Source organism: Scatophagus argus, chromosome 12 (assembly GCF_020382885.2).
Source record: "Scatophagus argus isolate fScaArg1 chromosome 12, fScaArg1.pri, whole genome shotgun sequence".
Lineage (NCBI taxonomy): Eukaryota > Metazoa > Chordata > Actinopteri > Scatophagidae > Scatophagus > Scatophagus argus.
The window spans coordinates 10,573,214-10,595,772 of record NC_058504.1 but is presented as its reverse complement, the minus strand read 5'-3'; the positions used below and the strand labels follow the sequence as shown (position 1 = coordinate 10,595,772).

General features: G+C 41.8%; 2 protein-coding genes across 5 annotated transcripts; one reads left to right on the top strand and one right to left on the bottom strand.

Moving 5' to 3' along the window:
• Positions 1-41: 41 nt before the first annotated feature.
• LOC124068714 (sodium/potassium/calcium exchanger 3-like) lies at positions 42-11,103 on the top strand. Of its 2 annotated transcripts, none has more exons than XM_046407140.1 (17): positions 42-706; positions 911-1,009; positions 2,625-2,701; positions 2,818-2,892; positions 3,416-3,500; positions 4,311-4,414; positions 4,622-4,696; positions 5,270-5,295; positions 5,422-5,475; positions 5,571-5,707; positions 6,012-6,100; positions 7,241-7,508; positions 8,119-8,285; positions 8,372-8,486; positions 9,140-9,252; positions 9,686-9,751; positions 9,902-11,103. In XM_046407140.1, the coding sequence occupies exons 1-17, from the start codon at positions 598-600 to the stop codon at positions 10,010-10,012; spliced, it is 1,770 nt and encodes a 589-aa protein (XP_046263096.1). In that variant the 5' UTR covers positions 42-597; the 3' UTR covers positions 10,013-11,103. The 2 variants fall into 2 exon arrangements, with proteins under 2 accessions (XP_046263096.1, XP_046263095.1); XM_046407139.1 differs by having other exon boundaries at positions 6,012-6,181.
• A 137-nt stretch (positions 11,104-11,240) lies between these two features.
• On the bottom strand, positions 11,241-21,230 carry dpf2l (D4, zinc and double PHD fingers family 2, like). 3 transcript variants are annotated; one of them, XM_046407145.1, is made up of 11 exons: positions 21,079-21,227; positions 19,274-19,434; positions 18,738-18,845; positions 18,379-18,575; positions 17,385-17,477; positions 17,055-17,139; positions 16,428-16,562; positions 15,647-15,778; positions 14,521-14,633; positions 13,742-13,823; positions 11,241-12,916 (listed from the first exon to the last, which is right to left on the bottom strand). In XM_046407145.1, exons 1-11 carry the CDS (start codon positions 21,108-21,110, stop codon positions 12,831-12,833), a joined length of 1,224 nt encoding a protein of 407 aa, XP_046263101.1. In that variant the 5' UTR covers positions 21,111-21,227; the 3' UTR covers positions 11,241-12,830. The 3 variants fall into 3 exon arrangements, with proteins under 3 accessions (XP_046263101.1, XP_046263103.1, XP_046263104.1); XM_046407147.1 differs by having other exon boundaries at positions 18,379-18,572; XM_046407148.1 differs by lacking the exon at positions 16,428-16,562 and having other exon boundaries at positions 21,079-21,230.
• Positions 21,231-22,559: the final 1,329 nt, after the last annotated feature.

The window sequence follows — 22,559 nt, the reverse complement described above, 5'->3', positions numbered from 1 at the left end:
CCCATTACAGTGAGAGCAGACAGAAAGGCCTACTCTGTTAGCATCAGGAGGTTAGTCTCCCAGCTTTACTACAACAGTATTAATGCTGCCGATTACTTTTAACATTTTGAAGTGCCTGCTCGTCGTCTTGTCAGTCTCTCATGTCGCCCCACCCCAGCCGGCTGAAGGCGCTCCCTGGTGGTCTTAGCTTGTGACTCCAGGAAAACGCCTCCTCCTAGTGGAAGATCATAAAGATGGGTGGGGGGTGTCAGCTATAGCGCAGGAGGGACGTGGGTTATATTTTTCTAAAGGCGCTCGCTGATGTCTTTGCGTGTGTGTTGGAGCTGGAGCTTGTTGGGTGCAGATGCTGCTTTGATGTTGACTGAGCGGTGCTGGACGCCGGGCTGCTGCTGCTGCTGACGGGCCGACAATATCAAACATCCCCCTTGTATCGCGGATGGAGCCAAAGGCTGGAAGACCTGAAAGACGGTGAATCTGCGGGTGGTGGTGGTGGGCGGGAGGGCAGGGGGTGAAGGAGAGCGTCAAGCCAGTTTGTTCCAGTGTGAAAGCGGCGACGACATGTTCTGAGCCCGGGGAGCGTCGGCGGCGTCTGGCGGGATGAAGGTGCCGCGGAGACCGAGGCAGACGCGCCTCCTCCCGCGGTTCTGCGTCTGTGGAGTCGCTGTGCTCGCAGCCACCTGGATCTTTCACTTCACTGATGTCACAGGTGCTTCTCAAGAACCAAAAATTAAATAAATAAATAGCAGTGCATGAAAGTCGTGATTTCACCACCGCAGGCAAAACAAATAGCATAAAGTTGCGTGATGGCTTTGCCAAACTTAATGTTTTTCACAATCAGATCTACTGAAATATAACCACTGTATATTTTTATCCTAAGTATATGTTTTTATCTGTCAACTCCCGTTTTTAGGGTCCCATAGACCAACTGTGGACAATGACATCTCCTTGTATAAGAGAGAGATCATCCAGCAAAAAGAAGACAACCAGACTGACAGTATTTCTAAATCTGGTGAGACATTTTACCATGTGTCTGTGTGTGTTTGTGTATGTGTGTGTCGGTGTGCGTGTGTGAGAGAGAATTTCTTTTGACAAAAAAATAGAAAAATACATTAACTTGAGAGCATGCTGAGTTGGACTTGGGACCTTTTTAACCATTAACAAATCTAGATTTATGCTCGGGTTTAGATGCTCATTCAGTAATGAATCTACAGCCACTGTTATGATGTTAGTGACACGAGTGTGTGTGTGTGTGTGTGTGTGTGTGTGTGTGTGTGTGTTTGTTCTGAAGCAGTGTGAGGACATGTGGCCCCATTAATCTGTTTAATTCAAGTCTTTCTCCTCTGTGCATCCGTCTACCGCTGCACCTCATCCTTCATTTCTTCGAACTCTCCACGTCGAGATGTTTAAACACAGTTAGGCCTTTGAGGGGACCCGGTTGCTAGGAAACTGAATGCTGAATTTGTGGTTGGATGGACTGTGCATCTGGAGCTGTTCAAAGTGGCTGCCCTGTCGTAATGACCTGCTGATTAGTAGCCTCTCATCAGCGGTTCTCTCTCATCGTGTGTGTGTGTGTGTGTGCTTGAATCTGTTTATGGGTCTGCTGTGAGATGGAGACAGCGTGGTAGCCAATAACAGGTCGAGCTACATATACTCACCTTGAAAACACTTACTGCCTCTGGACTAAAAAACAAAACAGTGCAGATTAACGTAAAGACCTGGAAGATATTGTTTTCCAGTTTTTATTTTCAAGAGCATCGTCATGTTTTTGAGAAATACACTGAGGTGCCCAAACAAACAAAATCATGTAACAGGTTGTCGTAATATCACACCAAATCTGTGTCTCCGGCTCTTCGCTTGATGCAGGATTTTATCCAATTTTGTCACACTTGTTTGTTTGTGACCTTCATCTTCAGTGTATGTTCTATAAATCCTGACCTGCAGCTAAACCAGAAAACCTTGTGGGGAAAGTCCCCTGGGAGAAGCTTTTCAGATTATTGTTTTGCGCTGTCTCATAACGGAACCTTTTTTTTTTTTTATGGCGTAGTAAGTCATGGAATTTGTTTGCTTTCCAACTCCTTACGGGTGATTGTGATGCATCGACTCTGACGGTTGACTTTATAGGAATTGCTTGACATGCCAGCTACAGCCAGGTAGCTGGCTGTAGCTGGCATGAAGTCACAAGTGAAGGCTACTGATCTGGTTTGGTCACATGACTGTGGCACTACTTTAACCTCAAGCTGTCTCAGCCGTTTTTGCTACAGATGCAAATGAGCGCATCCACGTCACGCGCAGCTCCGCATTTGCATTACATGCACACACACAAGTGACTTGTGATTCAGGATAGAGCTGTAAATAAGGATTATTTTCATTAATGATTTCCTAAAGGCTTAAAGAAGAAAAAAATGATTGGGAGCCAATGGAGGGGCAGAAAATCAATAAATCTTCAAATCTGAAAAGTTGGAACCAGGATTGTTATTATTGATTGAAAAATGGCTTAACCGATTCATTGATCATGAGGCTTTTTGATTAACTGATCAATTAAATCTGCTTATCAGTTCAGCTCTAGTTCAGGGATCTCCTTCATTTTACATCATTACGTTACTCTCTGCTCATCTCTTCTACAGCTGTCATGGATTTTCCTGAAGACATCTTTACTCTGGAGCAGAAGAGACACGGAGCTGTGCTCCTTCACGTTCTCTGCGTGAGTGTCGACTCTGCTTTAAAGCCAAAACTTTCAACCGAAAGAAGCTTTGCATTTTGTTTCGCCAGTACATTTATAAGCCGTGTGAGCAATCATGTGTCTCCTGTATTTCGCAGGCTGTCTACATGTTTCATGCGCTGGCCATCGTGTGTGACGTTTACTTTGTGCCATCACTGGAAAAAATATCAGAGGTATGAAGTCAAGACACATATAATGGACTGAAAGTGAAATAATGAAAGAGATAAAGTGTAATTTTTCAGCTAGAAAAACAACCAGAGTTTACATCTTTGTGTTACTAAAGCACTGAGGTTTATTTTCTTCAAGTCCTGACAGAGTTATTCTTTATTTTTCATACTGTTTTTACCACAAGCAGACACAAGCCAACAATACATTAGTCCATCTACCGTATATCCATACTTAAAAAATGTACTTGGGGCCACAGATGGGGTCTCATTACAAATATATTGTTTTTATTGGTTTTTATTTTTTTATTAATTTTTAACTTTCAAAAATTTCCCACATCAGATGGACACTGTAGAACACATTACTCAAACATGACTAACCAGTGCATTTGTTGGGGTCTATTTTCAGTTGTGGATTGATACACATTTTGGTGCACTAGTGATTATCTGCAGCATGTAGTGTTGATTCGAGTTAAACTGTAGTGCCCATAATCATTGTAATAATGTGTTCAAACTCCTGATTGTCCTCTAGAACCTTCAGCTCAGTCAGGATGTTGCCGGGGCAACCTTCATGGCAGCGGGGAGTTCTGCCCCTGAGCTCTTCACCTCTTTGATTGGTCAGTATTGATGTTCGTCTAATCAGCTGCTCACTCTGAGCGGGTGGTCACACATAAGCAGAGGCAGGCGAGCTTCACTATTGGTCGAGGCTGCGACTTTATCAGTCAAAGTTCGACAAAGCTTCGGTCCACGTGAACGTGCTTCGCAACTGTTAGCGAATAATTTACTCTCTACTTCATTTGCATAGAATCAAAGTGAACCTGAGGCAAAAATCGTCCAGTGTTAATTTGGCCTATGTGTGACTGTGCTCTAACCGGTTAGCTGAACACTCCAATGACCTGCAGTCACATGTGTCTTCACCTGATTAGGACTGAGAAAAGTCAGGTGTATGAAGGAAGCATCACTGATTGGCCAGTTTCAAGCATTAAGCAGCTGCACACACAAAGAATAGAGCATGTTTCATTTTGGCTGATGGATTGCCAGCTCTCTGGCTAAATATCATCCCAGTATTGACCCAGATGTTCTGACATGTTCACAAAGTGGTTATTGTTTCAGTGAATGTGGATTTAGATGAAAAGCACACTTTTGAGTAGAAAAGAGTTGAAAAATCCAGGCCACTGAAATAATCTATTTTATTCACAAAGGAATAAATATTGTCTTTGATAAGTGTGGGAGTGACTTAAGACAACATGCAGAAAATATTCCACAATCAGTGGCTAAAGATAGAAGAAACCTGCCAGACACTGTAGGTATGAGCTGAAGGTGCAATATTTCTGGGAGATGCAGTCCACCATTTCCTACAGATTAGCACCTTAAATTAAATTTAGCTGATGATTTATTGCTCGCCCTTTCCTGCCCTGTGTTGTTAGGGGTGTTTATCACGAAGGGAGATGTGGGTGTGGGAACTATCGTGGGATCAGCCGTCTTTAACGTCCTGGTCATCATTGGCATCTGTGGAATCTTCTCCAGACAGGTACATACGCTGTGTTCAGCCCTGAAGCTAAAAGGATAACTCATCAAACATGTGTGCTAAAAGAGGACAAATGGCAAAATAAAAAACTTGTCACACATACAAGTTACAGTATATTTTTTAACCGTCTCGCCCAGACTATGATCACATGTTTGCATCTTGCATTGCATACTTCATTTTGCTTGCGCTCTGTGCGTCTTTTCTCTCCAGCCCATCACTCTGAGCTGGTGGCCTTTGTTTCGTGATGCTGTCTTCTACATCCTTTCCATAGTGGTGCTTATCCTGGTGAGAAATCCTCCAATAAAGAAAAAACAAAAACAAAAAACACGGGGCTCTTTTGTTCAGCGGGGAAACTGTTTAATATTGGCTGCATCAGTGGAGCAAAGGAATCAGACAACAGTAATAAATGAAAGCCTACAGTAAATAAACAGGAGAGGTAAAGTTTTTTAAATGTCTGGTGTGTAAGATTTGGGGGATTTACAGATAGAAATGGAATATAACATTCATCATTATGTTTTTATTAACGTGTAAATCAGCAGAAACTAAAAACTGAAGCAAAATTGTGTTGTTTTTTCGTTACATGGTTCAGTTGCTTACATGACTATATATAATAAAAAATCATTCCATTAGGATCCATTAAGTGATGTTTGATTTTTGGAGTTATAAACAAGATTTTTTACATAGCAGAGTATTTTACAACCCAAAAAAGGCTATTTCTCTACTTTAATGCATATAGCAGTATCAGTAGTTACAACATCAGCTGACATCAGATAATCGTTTTTTATGCTCATTTGATGAGCAATGTAAAAACATGAATTTTCCATATGTAATCATAATATGTTTTTATTTTATTTGCAGGTGATCTATGATGAAAAAGTCATGTGGTAAGATGCAAAAACCTTTTTAGCATTCAGCAGCCTCTCTTGTTTGCATATCAAATCAGTTTGGGAGACATCTGACTGTCCCTGTGATGAATGTAGTATCTATGAATCTGTGTTGGTCTGCCTCAGGTGGGAGACCATCATCCTGATCTCTATGTACGGAGTCTACATAATAATCATGAAGTGAGTCTCCGTCTCTCCCCTCTCGCACTGCCACCGCGTTGTTATCAAGCCGTCAGAGCCTCTGTATACCCACTAAAGACGCAATATCTCTGCAGGTTCAACAGATCTCTGTACAGCCTGGTCGAGAGACACTGCAGCAGGGCAGGTCAGCCGTGTCTGAGCAGCCTGCGACGGACGACTGCCGTCGGAAGCGTCGGGGACTGTGACAACGACATGGTGCCGCTGAAGCCAGGTGGTGGAGCTCGTGTTTGTGCGTGTGCACGTCTACACCGAAAATATCAAAAAGCGCCCTCCCATCTTTCAGCGGTTTTCAGTAGACCTACTGACACAGTTTAGGATGCCAATCGGACCCATTTCTGTTCCCTTGCTGATTTCTAGCAGGCTGAAATAGAACTAAACCGCTTTGATGGGCATGGAATTTTTTCTCCACTTGTTGTCTTTCTGTCACAACTGCCCTTTTTCTTTTATTAAACTATTCTCTCCTTTCCACTTTTATCTCCTGCTAACCTCCATCCGTCTCCCCTCACCTTCCCCAGATTCATGTGTGGTGGCCGGCCAGGATTCAGGGGTGGTAATGGTGGATGAGATGGTGAACCTGCACCCCCACCAACTTTCATTCTCAGAGGCAAGCCTCCGCCTTTTCATCACCTCGCATTTCCCCCCCTTCACCCGCCTGCGCATGGCAGGACGCATGGTCATCAACGAGGTACACCGCACGTGTTCACACCCTTCACATAACATCAAGTTCCCCTGCTGTTTTCGCTTAGGTTGGTGGGTATTTATTGGATCTGCATGCGCCATAAATACAGCGAAGGATCACCACACTCACTCGAGTGTATCTGGTCGGGGCCGCACCAGCTATTCATAAAATCTTTCCCGGGTCGGTGTTGTAGTCCTCCCTAAGTTCTTAGTAACTCCTACTGCCTTTTGTATTGCAGAAGAGTAATAAACACAAGCATTTCAGCTGATGCCTTCCTCAATGTGCACGGTCACAGTGTAGGTGCACATCTGGACTCTGCTTGCTTGTTTCAAACTTACAAGGAGGGCGTCAGCCAAAATGTTTCTGTTTACTCTTTTGCATGACAAATGAATAAAGACACGACAAACATGAGCTTCAGAAGACTACTTTTTACCTTCAGCAGAGACCAGAATGTCTTTGTTTACTTCATTTCTCCTCCCACCATGTGCCATTATGAGGTGAAAAACACCCTTTGGTGGTGATGTTATTTGTTTACGAAAACTCTATTTTTAGTAGCCATATTGAATTGGCATATTTGGTAATGATTTAACAATAATAAGATACTCCTCGCATATTTTGTAAACAGGGTTTGCGAGTAGACAGAATGATGGTTCATGAGTAATATTGTTTGCTGTGGTTAGGCACTATCTGAGAAGCACACAATGTAACACACACACACACACACAAAACACACAGACCAAAATGCTGCCAAATGCATATTATCCCAGACACAAAAGCAACCAACAACTCATTCTCAATCAACTCAAATCTGCTTCCCTGCTCTCCCTGCTCTCCCTGCTCCCCTGCATGTGTGCTCGCATTTTTCAGTGCCAAATCAAAGTGCCAGTGCCCCCCCACCCTCACCCTCACCCTGTGGTGAATGTGCCTGGCCGCCCATTCACCTCTCCCCCGGCAAGATCTCATCTTGTTACCTACAGTGAGACGAAGTCATTATCGAAAGCTCACTGCGGTATTTTCTTTTTTCCTTTTCTATGACTTCACCTCCGCCTCCCTCCTCACCCGCAGAGGCAGAGGCTGATTCGGGCTCGAGTTGGCCCAGAGGAGGGAGGAGCCTCGGGGGAGGAAAGTTCGGGTGCCAACGGAGCGTGGGGGAGGGAGAACGGGACGATGGCCGAGGGAGACGCGCAGCCGCTGGAGGGAGAGAGGGAGAGGGGTAAAGAGGTGGGGGGGGAGAGAGGTGGGGGAGCACAGCCTAAAGAAGAGGAGGATGAGGAGGAAGAGCAGGAGGAAGGAGAGGAGCAGAGCGCTCCTTTCAAGCCTTTCGTCCTGCCAGGTGAGTGGCGAGTGAAAGCTCACAGAGGCAGAATGAGGTTTTGGTAGCACAAGTAATTCAGTAATATAAGTTCTGATAAAAGAGAAAATTTACTAGAAAAGAGTTAAATTAAATAGCAAAAGAAGCACGTTTTCTCTAACTTGAAGCATGTCTGTTGGGGGGGGGGTAAAAATCCTTCATTTTTATGAATGACTTTGCAAGGAGACACAAATCTTAGTCTTTGTGTTTAAACTTGTCCATATATGGTGAAACTCGAGCTACATTTATGCACCCGATCACAGGTCGTCTCTTGACGTCGGGAGAATTTTTCAGTTGACTTCTCTCTTTTAACGATTTCTGTTCAATCTGACACACAGTTGGCAGTCGTTTTGTCTTTGATTCTACTGTGACGTGTCTCGTCAGCCTTTTTTTCACCTCCCTCTGCCTTCCATTATTCTGTTTATCGCTGAAGGAGCTAATTAGAAAGGGATCTCACAGACACATTCAGACCGCGCCGCATGAATAACTCAGAGGCTTAGATGAATCTGTTATGAGCCCTGTGGGGAAACTTGTGTGTACGTTGTTGTTTGTGTCTGTGTGCCTTTTGCATGAGATGTCATCATTTCCTCAGATGGTTGGTGTGAGCGTGTGAAGTGGCTGCTCTCGTGGCCCGTGAGCATCCTGCTTCACTGCACCATCCCCGACTGTAGCCTGCCGCGGTGGGAGCGCTGCTACCTCCTCACCTTCCTGTCCTCCACCCTCTGGATAGCCCTCTTCTCCTACCTCATGGTCTGGATGGTACGAAACAACACAAGTTCACCGGCACGCTCACACCCGCACACACACACACATACACAGCCTGCTTCCTCTGTGTTTCTGTTTAGGTGACCATAATCAGCTACACACTTGGAATCCCAGAAGTCATCATGGGCATCACTTTTCTGGCAGCCGGCACCAGTGTCCCTGACTGTATGGCCAGTCTCATCGTCGCCCGACAAGGTGTGTGTGTTTGTGTGTGTGTGTGTGTGTGGATCCACATGTGTGTTCAATCTGTTTACATTCTGATTATTATAGCCATTTATAAACTAAACTAGAAAGATAAATCAGAATAATTGCTGGGAGGTTCGTTCCTGACCTTGGAAATACTGGTTCTTGACTCTGGAGTTTTCAGCTGCAGCTCACAACCTCCATCAGAAGATGGAGTCACCAGTGGTTGAAAGCTTAATCTTCAAAGCTGGTTGAAAGCTGCATGAAGCAAGTAGCCTTTTCTGGACAAAGCCTCATTATTGTCAGTGCAGTACTGTCATAATACACAACATAAATAACATACAGTATTCTTCAGCTGTAAATAGACATTTTGAACAGTAGTACAATAATGCTCACATCTGATCTGATCTTACTGGAAAGCATCAACCCATCATCTCATCTTTATTACATCTTAATGGACATTTAGTGTGTGGGGTGTTTTCTACATCACAGCGCCTTGATGGATTATATTTTGGTTTCAGAATATTTTTTTTTCGGCCATGTGACATCATGATAGTATACTGACTGTCTGTATGTTTGTCTATCTGTTGTTGTTTTAATGCCTTTGCACTGCATATTTAATCACGGATTCCACGTTGTGTGTGTTGGTGTGTGAAATGTTGCAGGGATGGGTGACATGGCTGTGTCCAACTCCATTGGCAGTAATATCTTTGATGTGCTGCTGGGACTGGGCTTCCCCTGGGCGCTGCGGACTCTCATAGTCAGCTATGGATCAGTGGTAACACCAGCTGTTTCCTCCACATAATACCTTGACCTGTGATCCTGAAAACATGGTGAAATCCTGGTGGTGTCCAAACACACCTGTTCACATGTTCAGGGTCAGGATCTTTCCTTTTTAAAGACTATAACTGAAAAGTGGTCTACTATTCATACTTTCATATGTTTGACAACCTCGATCCCTGGTTTGATTGCAGCTGGGATTTTTTTTTTTTTTTTTTTTTTTAAAAGTCTTGACTTTCCACTGTTAAAGAAGGCAAAAATATCCCCAAAAATGACATAGACAAATATGAATATTTTTAGCATTTAAAAGGAGTAAAGACACAACTTTCTGTGACAGATGTTTATGTGGGTGTAGTCAGTAAATTAGCGTATGTGTCTACTAATTTGTGATTTTTGAAACATGTTAATGCTTTGTCATCTCTGGTCTTTAGGTGACCATAAACAGCAAAGGCCTGGTGTATTCAGTGATTCTGCTGTTGGCCTCAGTCACACTTACTGTGAGTATTTGTCCACCATCTATGACCTTAAAATTCAGTTAATTATTTAAATTATTTCTAACGTGACTAGTGTGTATTCAGAGTGTGACATGAGGAAATGAAGCTTTCTCTCTATATATATCTTTTTTCTTCCTGTCCATTGCTGCTCAGGTCCTGTGTGTCCATCTGAACTGCTGGAGATTGGATCGAAGGCTGGGATTCTGTCTCATTCTGCTCTACGCCATCTTCCTTATGTGCTCCATCGGCTTCGAGAGGCTGTAGAGGACACACACACACACACACACACACACACACAGTCATACTAAAGGATGCACAAACAAGTGATCCCTACGGTGGCCGACAAGTATAAACGCGCTGCAAACAAGAAAACAAATGCAAAAAGCAAACGCTGCATGGAGCAGATGAGTACATGAGAAGAAGAAAGTTATAGTGCTCTACATGTTTATACATCTATTGTCTGTCTCTCTGGTGGAAGGTCAGCACTGCCCCTAGAGGCCTGGAGCACTTCTGTTGTATGACTGGAGAGGCAGCGTTTTCTTTTTGCAGCTGTTTTTCTATATGTGGCACGTTTCTGTTTTTGCAGCGCGTTTGTACTTATCGGCCACCGTAGGGTCCGACTTGTTTTCCACCTTCACTGCTGCCATTATTAATCAACTGTACAGACGGATGAATTTTCGTTTCATGTCAGGGTGGCTCTTTGAGTAGCAGCACTGCAACAACAGTTGCCTGAAAGCTGCATTGTTTACCTTTGATAAACAAGTATTTTACATAGTTTTGTACCAAGCACCTCCAGCCCAGATTTTGCGAAATCAAAGCCAACTGATAACACTCTAAGTCTCACAACAAATTTATAAAGTGCTGAATTTGTATTCTTAAGCTGAAAATATTGTATAAGGAACCCCAAAGTGTGTTAGTTTACTTATTAATACTTTGACTGCCACAAGTAACCTCAATGACCAGATGATCATACATGTAAGTTTATATAGTTGCTTCTCAGTGCGTGCAGTTATTTCATGTAAAATTTAATGTCAGGTTTTTATCGCACCTTTGTCTGTACTTGTACGCAGTATAGCATGGCTGATCATCACGCTCCAGATAATTGCACTAAGCCACTGTTGTCTTGGCCTTGTACAGAACGTAGGCCTCCCTCATTCCTAAAAGCTTCTCAGCACTGAGGTGGTGTTTTTGTGCTGGAACACAGGAAAACTGTATCCCAACAAGTTTTTGAACGTCGGTGTTTGGAGAGACTCCTTGCGTGTATGTTGTTGATTGCAATTAAAACGTTTGATTCTGTAAGGTTTCTCTTGTGCGTCTCATGACCCACAGTCTAACGCCCATTCAAAGCCTAATCTGCATTTAAAGTTAACAACCAACAAAATAACAAGCAAGTGGTTTTAATGTTGCGGCCGATCGGTGTGTGTCAAACACATTATGTTGTTTGAACAGGATGGATATGCTAGTTTTGAAAGTACTGAAAGTAACAACAATGGACAAGTAACTCAAAGTGATTTTTATTTCAGTCAGGCTAAACCGGCTTTGATACCAAAGAAATGTAAAAATAAAAATAGTACAATAAAGTTCATCATTTTACAAATACTCATAATGGAGGTCTGACATATTGGAATAATCAAATAAATTCAAACATGTCACAGTCATAACAAAAAATAGAAAAAGTCAATACAGTACATAGAATGTATTAGGAGCTATATACTTGAAGTGTTTGCTATACCATAGACTTTACAAAATTCTACTAGAAAAACTCCCAGTATCACATATCACGTAATATAAAATGTTAAAAAAAAAAAATAATGATACAAATAATACAACAACCCCCCCCAAAAAAACCCCATGTGATTTGAGTGTGTATGCATTCATACAGGTGCAATCTGCATGCAAATCCGTCTCAGTGTGACAAACGATAAAAGCAGCTACTGTCTGTATACGATTCTGTGTCATCAGTTTGACAGCCGCCGTTTAAAAATGACCTGTGAAGGATAACGTGCCAAACATGTTGTAAAATGCTGGCATTAAACATCTTTCAGAAAAGGATCCACCTTTATGATTACTAGTTTTATGTATTAGACTTAGGAGCAGTCAGTTTCTCCAGTAAGAACAGCCTTATCTGACTTATCAAAAGTCAGGGTTTTCAAAATAAAAGAATGTTGGCTCTGATGGCGAAATAATGTTCTTGACTGGCATTATACTAAATCCATTTGCCTGCTAAGCCCAACTTAGTATATTTTCTGCTGTACGCCATTTGGTTAAAGTAACAGAATCAGCACTGAAAAGTTGCTTTTGGTGCAACCCTAAAATAGCAAGGCCAAAGACTTAGTGCTAACAGCTTAACGAGGCAAATTCAAAGTTTCAAGACAAATTTAAAGTTTCAAGACTGTTTCACCATCTATTCCCCACTGGTTTAAAATGAAACAAAGATGGTTTGCATGAACATTACAAGCTTCATGGGTCATTGCTGTGTGTGTTTCATATGATGGTGCACGTTGGCACTGAGTGGCTCCCCTCAGGGAAACGTCTTCAAACGATAACTGCTCCAATCAGACAAAAGTACACAGACAAATGCCACTACAAAAGTCCACTAGTAACCAGAACAACAACAACAGTAATAATAATAATAATATTAATTGATCATATAAGTGGTGACACTTTCTTTCTCCCACATTCAGGGAACAAAAATAGATAATTTGGCAGAAAGGAAACTGTTGTCTCCACAGTCCACAGTATGTCTTTGAGAAAGGGTGCAGATAATTAGCTGTGATGCTAATCCGTTTGCTCTTGGGTGCCCCGATGGAGACAGCACTCAGAGAGTCCAGGAGAGAGTGTGTGTCTATACTGTATATACGCACAATGTGTATGTGTTGATAGTGAGCCTCAGGGACTTTGGAGGCAGATTGGTAGTGATAGTTTGATCCCCCAACTGACACTGTAGATATGAAGCTGATCTGCGATCTGGCTCACCTACTTGCGGATAGAGCCTGGAGCTCCGGACTGAGAGGAGGTCTGACGTTTCTATCGAGGGTGGGGGTCCCGTTACTGAGGGGGGGCCAGACTTGGTTATACGATGTCACTCGGGGGCGGAGCTCTGGTTCTGCTGGTATATGGAGGCTTTATCCTTCAGCAGAGCCAGGCACAGGTGACAGCTCCAGCTCCCTGTTAAACACATTGACACAGTGAACCATTGGCGTAGAGATGCACCATCAGCTAGTCAAGCATCACTGTGAGGAAATATTTGTTTATTTACTCTACATTTACAGAAAAAGATACTTCACACTCTGTTGTCTATAAACATCACAGCACACAACACAGTATCTAATTTGTGGACGATAATTGGACTGCAAAATCTTCAATGTCTGTCTTAAATTAGGACGTTTTCCCACACTATGACATCAAGTGCACAGTAAGATGCTTACACTGTGTGAAACTTTACAATTTGTCAGTTCATTGATAACTGGTGATTTGATTTATTGATGTTTTAAACTATGACCACAACTTAGCTGGGACTTCTCTCATGTAACTGTTATTAAAGCTATACTGTTTATGTCATATTATTTGCCATCCAATGAAAAACTTTTCTATTATTCTTACAGTATTAACAAGTCAGGGTAATTAATCTAACTTTCACAAAAAGGATCATTTTTACTCATAATTCACAACTAATATGGACAAAGACTTCTATTTACATGCCAACTGTAGTAGATTGAATGGGTGCGTGTTGCGGTGCGTCACTTTGTCCTACAGCATGCATGCATCAATTTCTGTGGTAAAGGACACACTGTCCCTTCTGTCACTTCTGATAACTCTCTAAGGCAAAATGAAACCAGAAGGGGTGTGAGTGCTATTAAGGTGACCCTGAATATACTGGACTAACTGGTCCTTTAACCCAGTACAAGCTGATTATATCAGGGACGTACAACAACATGCACACATCTTTTGAGTCTGTTAATTTCTCCAGTTCAGTGTCCTGTGTCTGCTTACCCTCTGGTGGTTCAGTCATCGGGGGACTTAGACAGTACATGTGGTAGCCTCGGTCGCAGTCATCACAGAACAGCAGCTGGTCCTACAGAAACACATCATGTTCAGTGGACTGATTAGCCGAGGAGACATTGGATGGATAATGGCAAACAAAAACAATGTTGTTGTTTTTTTTTTGTTTTGTTTTGTTTTTTAAAAATCAGCTCACATTATGATGAAAGCTGTCATGAGCCAAGGACTCACACAGGAAAAAAAAAATGCCGTCATTAAGGTAATTAGGTTGTATGTTTAAAAATCCAACAGTCCAATTCAGTGACGATGAATGTCAGCATGTCAGCCCACTTTTCATTTGTTTTCACAAGATTCTGTGAAAACAAACTTGTTTATCGAAATACACGGCCGCAGATATTTCTAGCAAACCACTGGAGTGGAAGTTCATCCACTTTAAGCTGGAAAAATGTGGAACAAGTGCCATTTTCTCTCCACGCTACACTAAGGCTGTATTAATAACAGTGTAGGTGATCACAGAGAGCAAGAGAGGACTGAACAATGTTGGTTTAACAAGCAGATGTTGGCTAAGATGCACAGACTTGTTGTCTTGATAACTGAAGAAGAGGACTGGATCGTTTAAACATAATATTAAATGTTGAAGGAGCCAGTGTTTCCTTCATGTAAACTGGGTTTGACAATCTCTTCGGCAGAAGCCTGTTACCAACATTATTTTTTTGGGGGGCGGGGGGAACATGGAGGACACATGTTGGAAAAATCATAAAGAGGCTCACGTCGTTTTCTGAGGTACCGCAAACGTTGCAGCACTTGCACTCAATGCACTGCCAACGGTAAGTCTTCACTGCAGCCATCATCACTGGTGTGAACTGCAGGCAAGTTGGGTGGCCTGCAAGAGGGAGACGACATGGGAGAAAAGTTGTTCCATAAGATAAAAACTTCATGCTTGACAAGTGGCTTGATTAAAGACATGATATGTAACGTTTCCGCATTCAAACGTCTAAGAACAACCGGACCTTTGTCATATTTTGCTGAGTGGTGCATTTATGTTATCCCAAATGTTCCCAACGATGTTCAAACCCAGAGGAATCCATCATTAATTCATTCAAGGTGAGGAAGGAAGTGGGCGAACATGACTAAATGTAACACGAATAAAACTTCATCCAAATTAAAAGTAATACACAACAGCCATGCTGGAGACTATGTAACCACATGGATCCAGACCACACACACACCCATTTTCTGGAAATGCATGATTATGCAGCCTTTCGGAATGGAAGTTCATTCAGCTCTCTGACGTACTCGGTTATGTAATTCTACAGAACAGAATACAGAACAAGATCCTGTCTTGTTCTGTAACTCTCATATTTGGAAAGAGCTATGAATGTGGAAGACCAATATTTGGTCAAGATTCTCCTAGCAGCTGGGGAAAAAGGCCATTACTAAGAACTGGCTCAAGACTGAAACACCAAGTGACAATGGTTGGTAATTCTAGATGATATACTTGAGATGGAGGCAGTTTAAAAAATGCCTTATTGTCTTTCTTTGTTTTATATGTCAAGCATTTTCCCCAGCCTTTTATAAAGAATTCTTCCATATTTTCATCACAGTGGTAGTCATTCAACAATGAGGACAACTCCCACTATCTCACACTATTTCATCAAACTACATCTTTCATTTTCATTATTTTCATTCATTCAGTTGACTGTTTGCTTAACCCCTCTCCTAAACAGCCACTGGTGATTCATAGCACGACAATTAACAACCATAAGTGGGCCCAGCTGGGCTGTGGAGCTTTGGATTTCTCTGCGTGTTGAAGTGGTGTGCATGGGGCTGTGGTGAGAGAGATACTCTGCATTTAAACGTTTTGGAGGATGGTGTCAAGACAAGATGATTTCATACCTGAGCGTCCACAATCTGAGCAGGACACCAGCTCTTCTGATTGTCCAGTCTTCTGGTTTAAGGTGGAGTCTCCCAGACAAAAGTCACAGTAATCGTTGGGCTGTGCCAGCCCATTGGGACCCTTCTTATTGGCTGAGCAAGAGAATGAGTGAAGAAAGCATTCAGTGCACATTAGATCTGTCACTTTCAACATAATTATCTAGGAAGATGAGTTCAACATCGCTAAAACCTTGACAGTCGCTGACTGAGATGAACTGTAGTTTATAAATGAAATGCTTTGAACTGTGAAGCACAGATTTAAAAACCTGTTAATGCTAAACCAGCCAACAACACCTCTTTAACTCAAAAACTGGCAGGCGATGTATTGAATCATGACTCAAATTAATGAATGAGTGACAACTGACAAAACGCACTTGTTGAATGTATTTGCTAACACGATGTCGCGTGCACAAAAGAAAACAGCAATGCGATGGACATGTTTGGGGTTTGGGTGGGAGAAAAAAAAATGATGGATGATATGCTGAAAAAAATGCCAGGAATCCCAACTGTGCAAGCATGTTTTAGTCAGGAACACTGAGTTTAATCCCAAATTTGAGATTCAAAATCATCATGGGAAAAAAATAAATAAATAAAATAATAATAAAAAAATAATAATAATTAAAAAACAATGAGAGAGAGACATCCCTGGTACAAACACACACATGCTACACTGCATGCAACCAAACCTCCTTCCCCTGTCTCTCTCTCTCTCTCTCTCTCTCAGCACTAGAGAGTGACTCACTCTTCTGCTCCTCAGGCTGGCGAGGAGTGGGTGGTGCCTCGATCTCCTCGCGGTCCTCGCCCTCCTCCTCGGCCAGGTGAGAGTGTGTATAGTGGTAGCTCAGGCCAGGACGGTTCTTGTAGCGCTTCCCACAGACTGACACACACACACACGGTCATACAATAGTGTTACAGTGATGGCAGCTAATTCTAACTACCGTCCAAAAAAGGCCAAAGGTGGAACCGCCAAACTGTACTGTTCAACACCCCACAACCAACTTTCAGAATTTTTCAAAACTATTTTCACATGGTTAATTTTTTTTACTGACGCACTATAGGTAAACTCATACAGCGGAGGTGAGCATTTGCACAGTGAGCGATGGCCAGCAGGAAGTTACAGAGCATACACGGAGCGGCATTTCAGGAGGGAAAAAAAAAAAAAAGAAAAAGGGCAGGGGGTGTGGGGGCATTCACACGGGTTTTTGCTCAAATGGCTATGCTGTCAAATCTGATCTAAGATTCCGATGAGGTCTTTCAGCTCACACCATGCATGGCAAACAGGTTGCTTCGGTCTTTCAAAGGGAAAAGCAAAAGCCTCTCTTGCTGACATGCATGATGCACGGTTGTTGCAAAGGAAACTTTTACTCACTGTCGCAGGCGTAAGGCTTGTCCCTCTCCTCCAGCGCTGCAGCTGCAGCCTCCTGTTTTTTCTTGCCATTCTTGTCACTGCGACCCTACAGAACCCATTTAACAGTTGAGACAGACAATGCTGAAACTTCTACAGTGTGGTTTGGAAGACCCTCGAGGTTTAGAATTCACAGGTATCATCATTTAAACACATTTCCATTCACGAAGAAAATACTGCAACAACTGCGGAAACATTTCTGAACCATAATGTGACAACCTGACTACAAATCTGTCCAGAAGTTACCGTCACTCCTGAGACTCCTGAACTCTGAGACTTTGGTATAGCACTCACCTTGGACTTGCTCTTGCCTCGTCTCTTGGGAGTCTCATCCTCAAAGTCTTCATCATCCAGATCGTCTAAGTAGTCATCGTGATCCAGGACTCTCTGAAGCGGGAGGGTCTGATTAAGTCTCTCTGCATTGAATGCATGAATTCTTCCTCACTTTTACTTAGAGTCGACGACTGGTACTAACTTGGTCGGTGTACCTGGTGCATAATGACTTTGTGGCTCTATTAAAGGCAGTCATTCTCTGCTCCTTCCACTGATCCGTATAAAAGTCATGCTAGATAAAATGACAAAAATCTATGATACCAAACTCTCTGTTTGTGGCATCCTGACTGGACAGCTTTTACATTCACAGTGGAAATGATCTGCCAATCACTGCTCAACGACTGTGGTAATTTATTGTTGTTAGCTGTGTGTTGCGAGCCAAACACTGAAGCAGTCTGCCACTGGATGTGTGGTTTGTCTTTGTAGCAGTGTTGGCCATCCAGAGATTCAAGCAGATTTGTGAAGCAGTAGTTAGAGATGCTGATTATTTGAGGCAGCCTACCACAAAATAAATGAATGTACGGGAAAAGCAAGGTGAGCAGATTAAGGTATTTTGTGAGTAAACACTAAAGTAAGATTTAGAATTAAGTAGAATTTAAATGCTGAAATAAGAAATAACCTCTCTCTTCTTTCAAATATTTTCATAAGAAAATAGATTTGTAGTCTGTGGGAAACACTGCATGTTTAAAACTAAATTAATGAACCTAATCAAAAGGCTGAAATACAGCAAAGTGAGACTACTTAAGTTGTTGTGTAAGTTTCAAAAGAGTTCAGAAAAGACTGGGCGAAGAAATCTGCCTTGCCTTGGGAACCACAGACAATGACCGACTCTGAGAAATAAGTAAGCTCAAGTCAAAAGCTTGTGGCATTTTTGCATTATGTATGTCATTCGTGGTACTGATTTGCTCTAGATGTCAGTTGCACTGGCAAAAAAAACAAGAGTGTTCAGCCAGACCTTGCGGATACGCCCAGAGGACGTGTGGGTGGCTGCCGAAGTGGCAGGAGGCTCCACGACTGCTGAATCATCCTCAGGGCCACGGAGGTCTGATACTCCGCTCCTCCTGTCGAGGGGTTCTCCCTTCAGCAGGGCCTCCAGACTGCTGCCATCCACCGCCCCCAATGCATCTCGCTTCAGACCCAGCTCCAAATCTGCTACACACAAAGCAAAACACCACGACAGACAGACAAAGATGTGATTGTTAATACATATAATACATTTACAAACTTTCCCTGGGAAAGTTCCACAAGCGTGAGTCAATGCAACCTCTTGAAGGTATTGTGATGGGAGAGAAGTAGATTCACCAGAGGTGGTACCTGCTTTAATAGGGGGGAAGGCCAAACGGGGGTCCTCAGGGGGATGGGAACGCCGTTTCTTCCTCCAGCGACGGGCTGGATATGTGTACAGCTGCCCTGGAGCCACACCTGATGAACCACAGAACAGCACAGATAGAAGAATCAACAGGTGAACTAAGTTTCAAGTGTGATTGACGACCCTTAAAACAAAAATAAACAGTATTGTGGGTCATCTATAGCCAAAATTAATCTTTCCATGTCCACGAGTGTGTGAGGGTCCACGTGACGGAAATTTCACTATCAGAGGATGTCTTTGCACAATTTCATTAATTCCAGCTAGAGAATACATCAACACGAGTGGAATGCATCGTCCAAGCAAACTCAGTATAAACAGAAGTACAATGCGTCCATGATGTCTGCTGCTGTCTATGTACGCATCCATATGGGTATAACTCGGGCTTAAGGACAATTTTTCTACATTTTATTAATTTTTAATTAGTGTTTCCAGATTATTTGTTAGTATAATGTTGAATTATCAGTCAGCACTTATCATATACCTGCACTTCGATGTCTCTTCTCCATCCAGATGTAGCAGTTGGACTGGGCTACACCAGTCTGAGAGTCCAGGAAAGGCATGAGGATGCTGCGCTCAGCACACAAACGAGCGTTGTAACTATGACACTGCTCCATGGCATCTCTGTAATACTGCTCTCCCAGCCTGAAATGTAAACACAGGTCAGGATAGACTGTTAATTACCACTGCCATTTTTTTTTTTTTACCACTTCTGGTCAACAAACTATGCAATAGCGACACTGTTTTTTACTCAAAAATCTTTTACCAAATCTTTGTATCTAGCATCTTAGAAAATTAGTTGCCAACTATTTTGATAATCACTTAATTGTTTGTTATTTTGTCAAGCAAAAATGTCCAACTTTTCTTTTCTCTGTTTTGAATTCTTGGATGAAGAAAAAAACAAAAAAATCTGAAGATATAACTTTGGGCTCCTGGATATAATGAGATATGCTGAGAATTTTTTCACAATTTTTGACATTTTATATCCTCAATGACTTTTCAAATAATTGTGTAAGCAATCTACAGATTAATGGATAATAAAAAAATAATCGTTAGCAGCAGCCGTGGTTACTTACGTACCAATATATAATATTTAACTACATATAATATATGCAAATAGAGAACCACAATATGTTATATCAATATTTAAATCAATAACTGATTAAAGCTGCAACTAATTGTCATATTCAAAATCAATTATTTTGCCAATTATGTATACAATTAATCAGCTGAAGTTTATAAATTCTCAAAAAAAGAAAAATGTTCATGACAATTACAGACAGCCCAAAGTGACATCTATTAATAGCTTCAAAACTAAAACCGATAAACTTTTCATTTTATCAAAAATGACAAGATAACAGCAAATTATTGCATTACCGGCAAAATGTTTGATATTCTTGCTTGAAAAATGACTGAAACGAGTAATCCTATTGACCAATCAATTAATCGGCTAATTGTAGCAGCTCGGTAAATGATAAATACCCTTTTCTCATGGCTTATAGCAATACGACAGCCGACAATTTAATTTACATAACTTGCAGCTTACAGACGTTTAAACACACTGAGACACATTTTGTGAATGGTTATGTGGCTGCTCACAGTAATGAAATTTTCTTAACATTATTACAATTATAATGGGGCAGGCATGTTCGGTGTAACTAAAATGAATATTTACTGGGGAAGAGTAAGCGCCCTTTCTCACACATATTGTACTGATTCTCGGCTTGACCCCCTAACCAATTTGTCGCATTCTGCCAGTAAACTGCTCACATACTGATGCTCTCTCGGTGCAATTTCTGCATTTATTAAAACAAACACACACCCAATCCTCAGTTCTTTATAATGCACAAGACCAACGCTATCGATGGAGGGTTGTGAGAACAAAAGGTTGTTAGCAAGCCCCTCGTCAAAACAAAGCACCCGCCAAACTGACAGTTTACTGGAACATTAACTCTCTTCTTTATCTACAGACGGCTGGCAAGGAACAATTAGGATGTATCGTGTGTAAGACCACGTTAGTAACTCCCTTCCAGTAGCTAAATTGTGGAAAAGTAGCGGCTAACACAGAGCTCCACAATGGGTTCGTCTCATTTATATTTGCCCTCAGCTAACAAGCTAACCTTAGCCCAGTGGATAATGTTATTCTCTTGGGACAAACACTGCATTCAAGATTGAGGACGCCATGTTTATAGTTTTCTGTACTCTTTAGTAACATTGCAATTAATTAATTATACAAAAATGCCTGTATGGCTGCTCGTTTTTATCTACAATAAATAAAGGTAAACTTACACTTTCACAACACTGTCGACGGCCGCCGCCATGTTTTCTTATTGCGGTTGTGTGAAGTGCCACTGCGCCTGCGCACACTCGTAAGTCACCGTTACTGCCTCCCAGGGAACAAAAAACGAAGTGTAGGACAGCTGCATAGGTGCAGGATGGCTGACCTGGATCGTCTGGTAGTCCCATCTTTACTATATTAGTTTGAATTAGGCTCAAAGTAAAGATCAAGATTAAGTAGGCTACTTTATTCGTCCCGTTCGTTTCATTCTGCCCTGACTCTACACCATACAAAGTTACCAGTGAAGCACGTTCAGCTGCTTATATTGTTATTAAATCCATCACAGCTTTGCATACATGGCATAACACGTGCTATAGCCAGCTGCTCCTCACAAGTGTCTCTCACAAGTGTTAAAGCTATTTAAGTTTAATTTTAAATGCAAAAATGCAGACACTGAACTCTGCTGTTGCAGTACCTTAAAATCCAAATCTGATTTCTGACCATTATATCTGCATTTACCGTAATTGTTTTGTTTGCATGTCTGACCCATGAATATGACTTGTCATTTTTAATTGCAAAAATCATGTAAACCCATTTTTTAAATTAGATATGTGCTCTCAATGGATATAATCAGGGAGAGAGAAATTGACAGCTGGCTGACAGTCAGGGAATTTTCAGGTGAGCCTCCCTTATTGCCTGTGCTGTTCAGGTTCTTCTAGTCTCTATAGTAAATGCATGAACACTTTAAAATGTTTCCGTGGTTCATTGTCTTTTTATCGTGCAGTTGCGATATGTCCACTTTATTCTGATGAACCCGCATTCAGCTGACATCACCAAGACTGCTTTCAACTTCACCTATCAGGTGCTGTGGATCGGTTCTGTGGGTAAAGAAAGAGCACCATTATTTGTTTATTTATTTATTTTAAGTCACAAAGATACTGTATAGGCACTGTTCACTATATATCAAGGTGGTCTTCCTAACAGGTCACAGTTTTCTTTCCCACTTGGCTCTTGACTTCTGGCTGTTAAAAAAAATTGTTCAGTCCACCTGCATGTTTTAATTTGGAAAAAGAGTAGTTATTGTTATTTATTGTGTGGTATGTGAAAGGCATCTGATTCTATTAGAAGCCATGTGTTTACAATAAATGGTCAGGATGACACACACGTGTCTTTACAAAGAAATAGTGGTTTTGTTTGGTTGTTGTAAGGCTCCAGAATTTCAAGTTCAGTTTGTTTACAGTATTTACCTTGTTTACATCACTTAAACATTAGTTACCGTTTTCTGTGCACAGCAGTGATACATATTAGATCGTATTACATCGTTACTAGGTTGGCCCTTTATTAATTCATTATTATCTTAATAAGTACTTACTCTAGTTGTGTCCCTTCAGGCAAAGCATTGCGCAAGAGTGGGGACACCTTTTGCATTTCCTTCAGTTTCTCAGAGACTGTTTGTATTGGAATGACAAAATTGCTTTCAAGTAACAGAATA

Bases quoted from the DNA above. Each gene is read 5' to 3' on its own strand.
- LOC124068714 (XM_046407139.1), top strand. From the start codon at position 598: ATGAAGGTGCCGCGGAGACCGAGGCAGACGCGCCTCCTCCCGCGGTTC. The intron at 707-910 runs GTGCTTCTCAAG...TCCCGTTTTTAG, and splicing joins TCACTTCACTGATGTCACAG to GGTCCCATAGACCAACTGTG. The intron at 8,286-8,371 runs GTACGAAACAAC...GTTTCTGTTTAG, and splicing joins CCTACCTCATGGTCTGGATG to GTGACCATAATCAGCTACAC.
- dpf2l (XM_046407145.1), bottom strand. From the start codon at position 21,110: ATGGCGGCGGCCGTCGACAGTGTTGTGAAAGT. The intron at 17,478-18,378 runs GTCTGGCTGAAC...CTCCCGCTTCAG, and splicing joins CCTCTGGGCGTATCCGCAAG to AGAGTCCTGGATCACGATGA. The intron at 17,140-17,384 runs GTGAGTGCTATA...TGGGTTCTGTAG, and splicing joins GAGGCAAGAGCAAGTCCAAG to GGTCGCAGTGACAAGAATGG.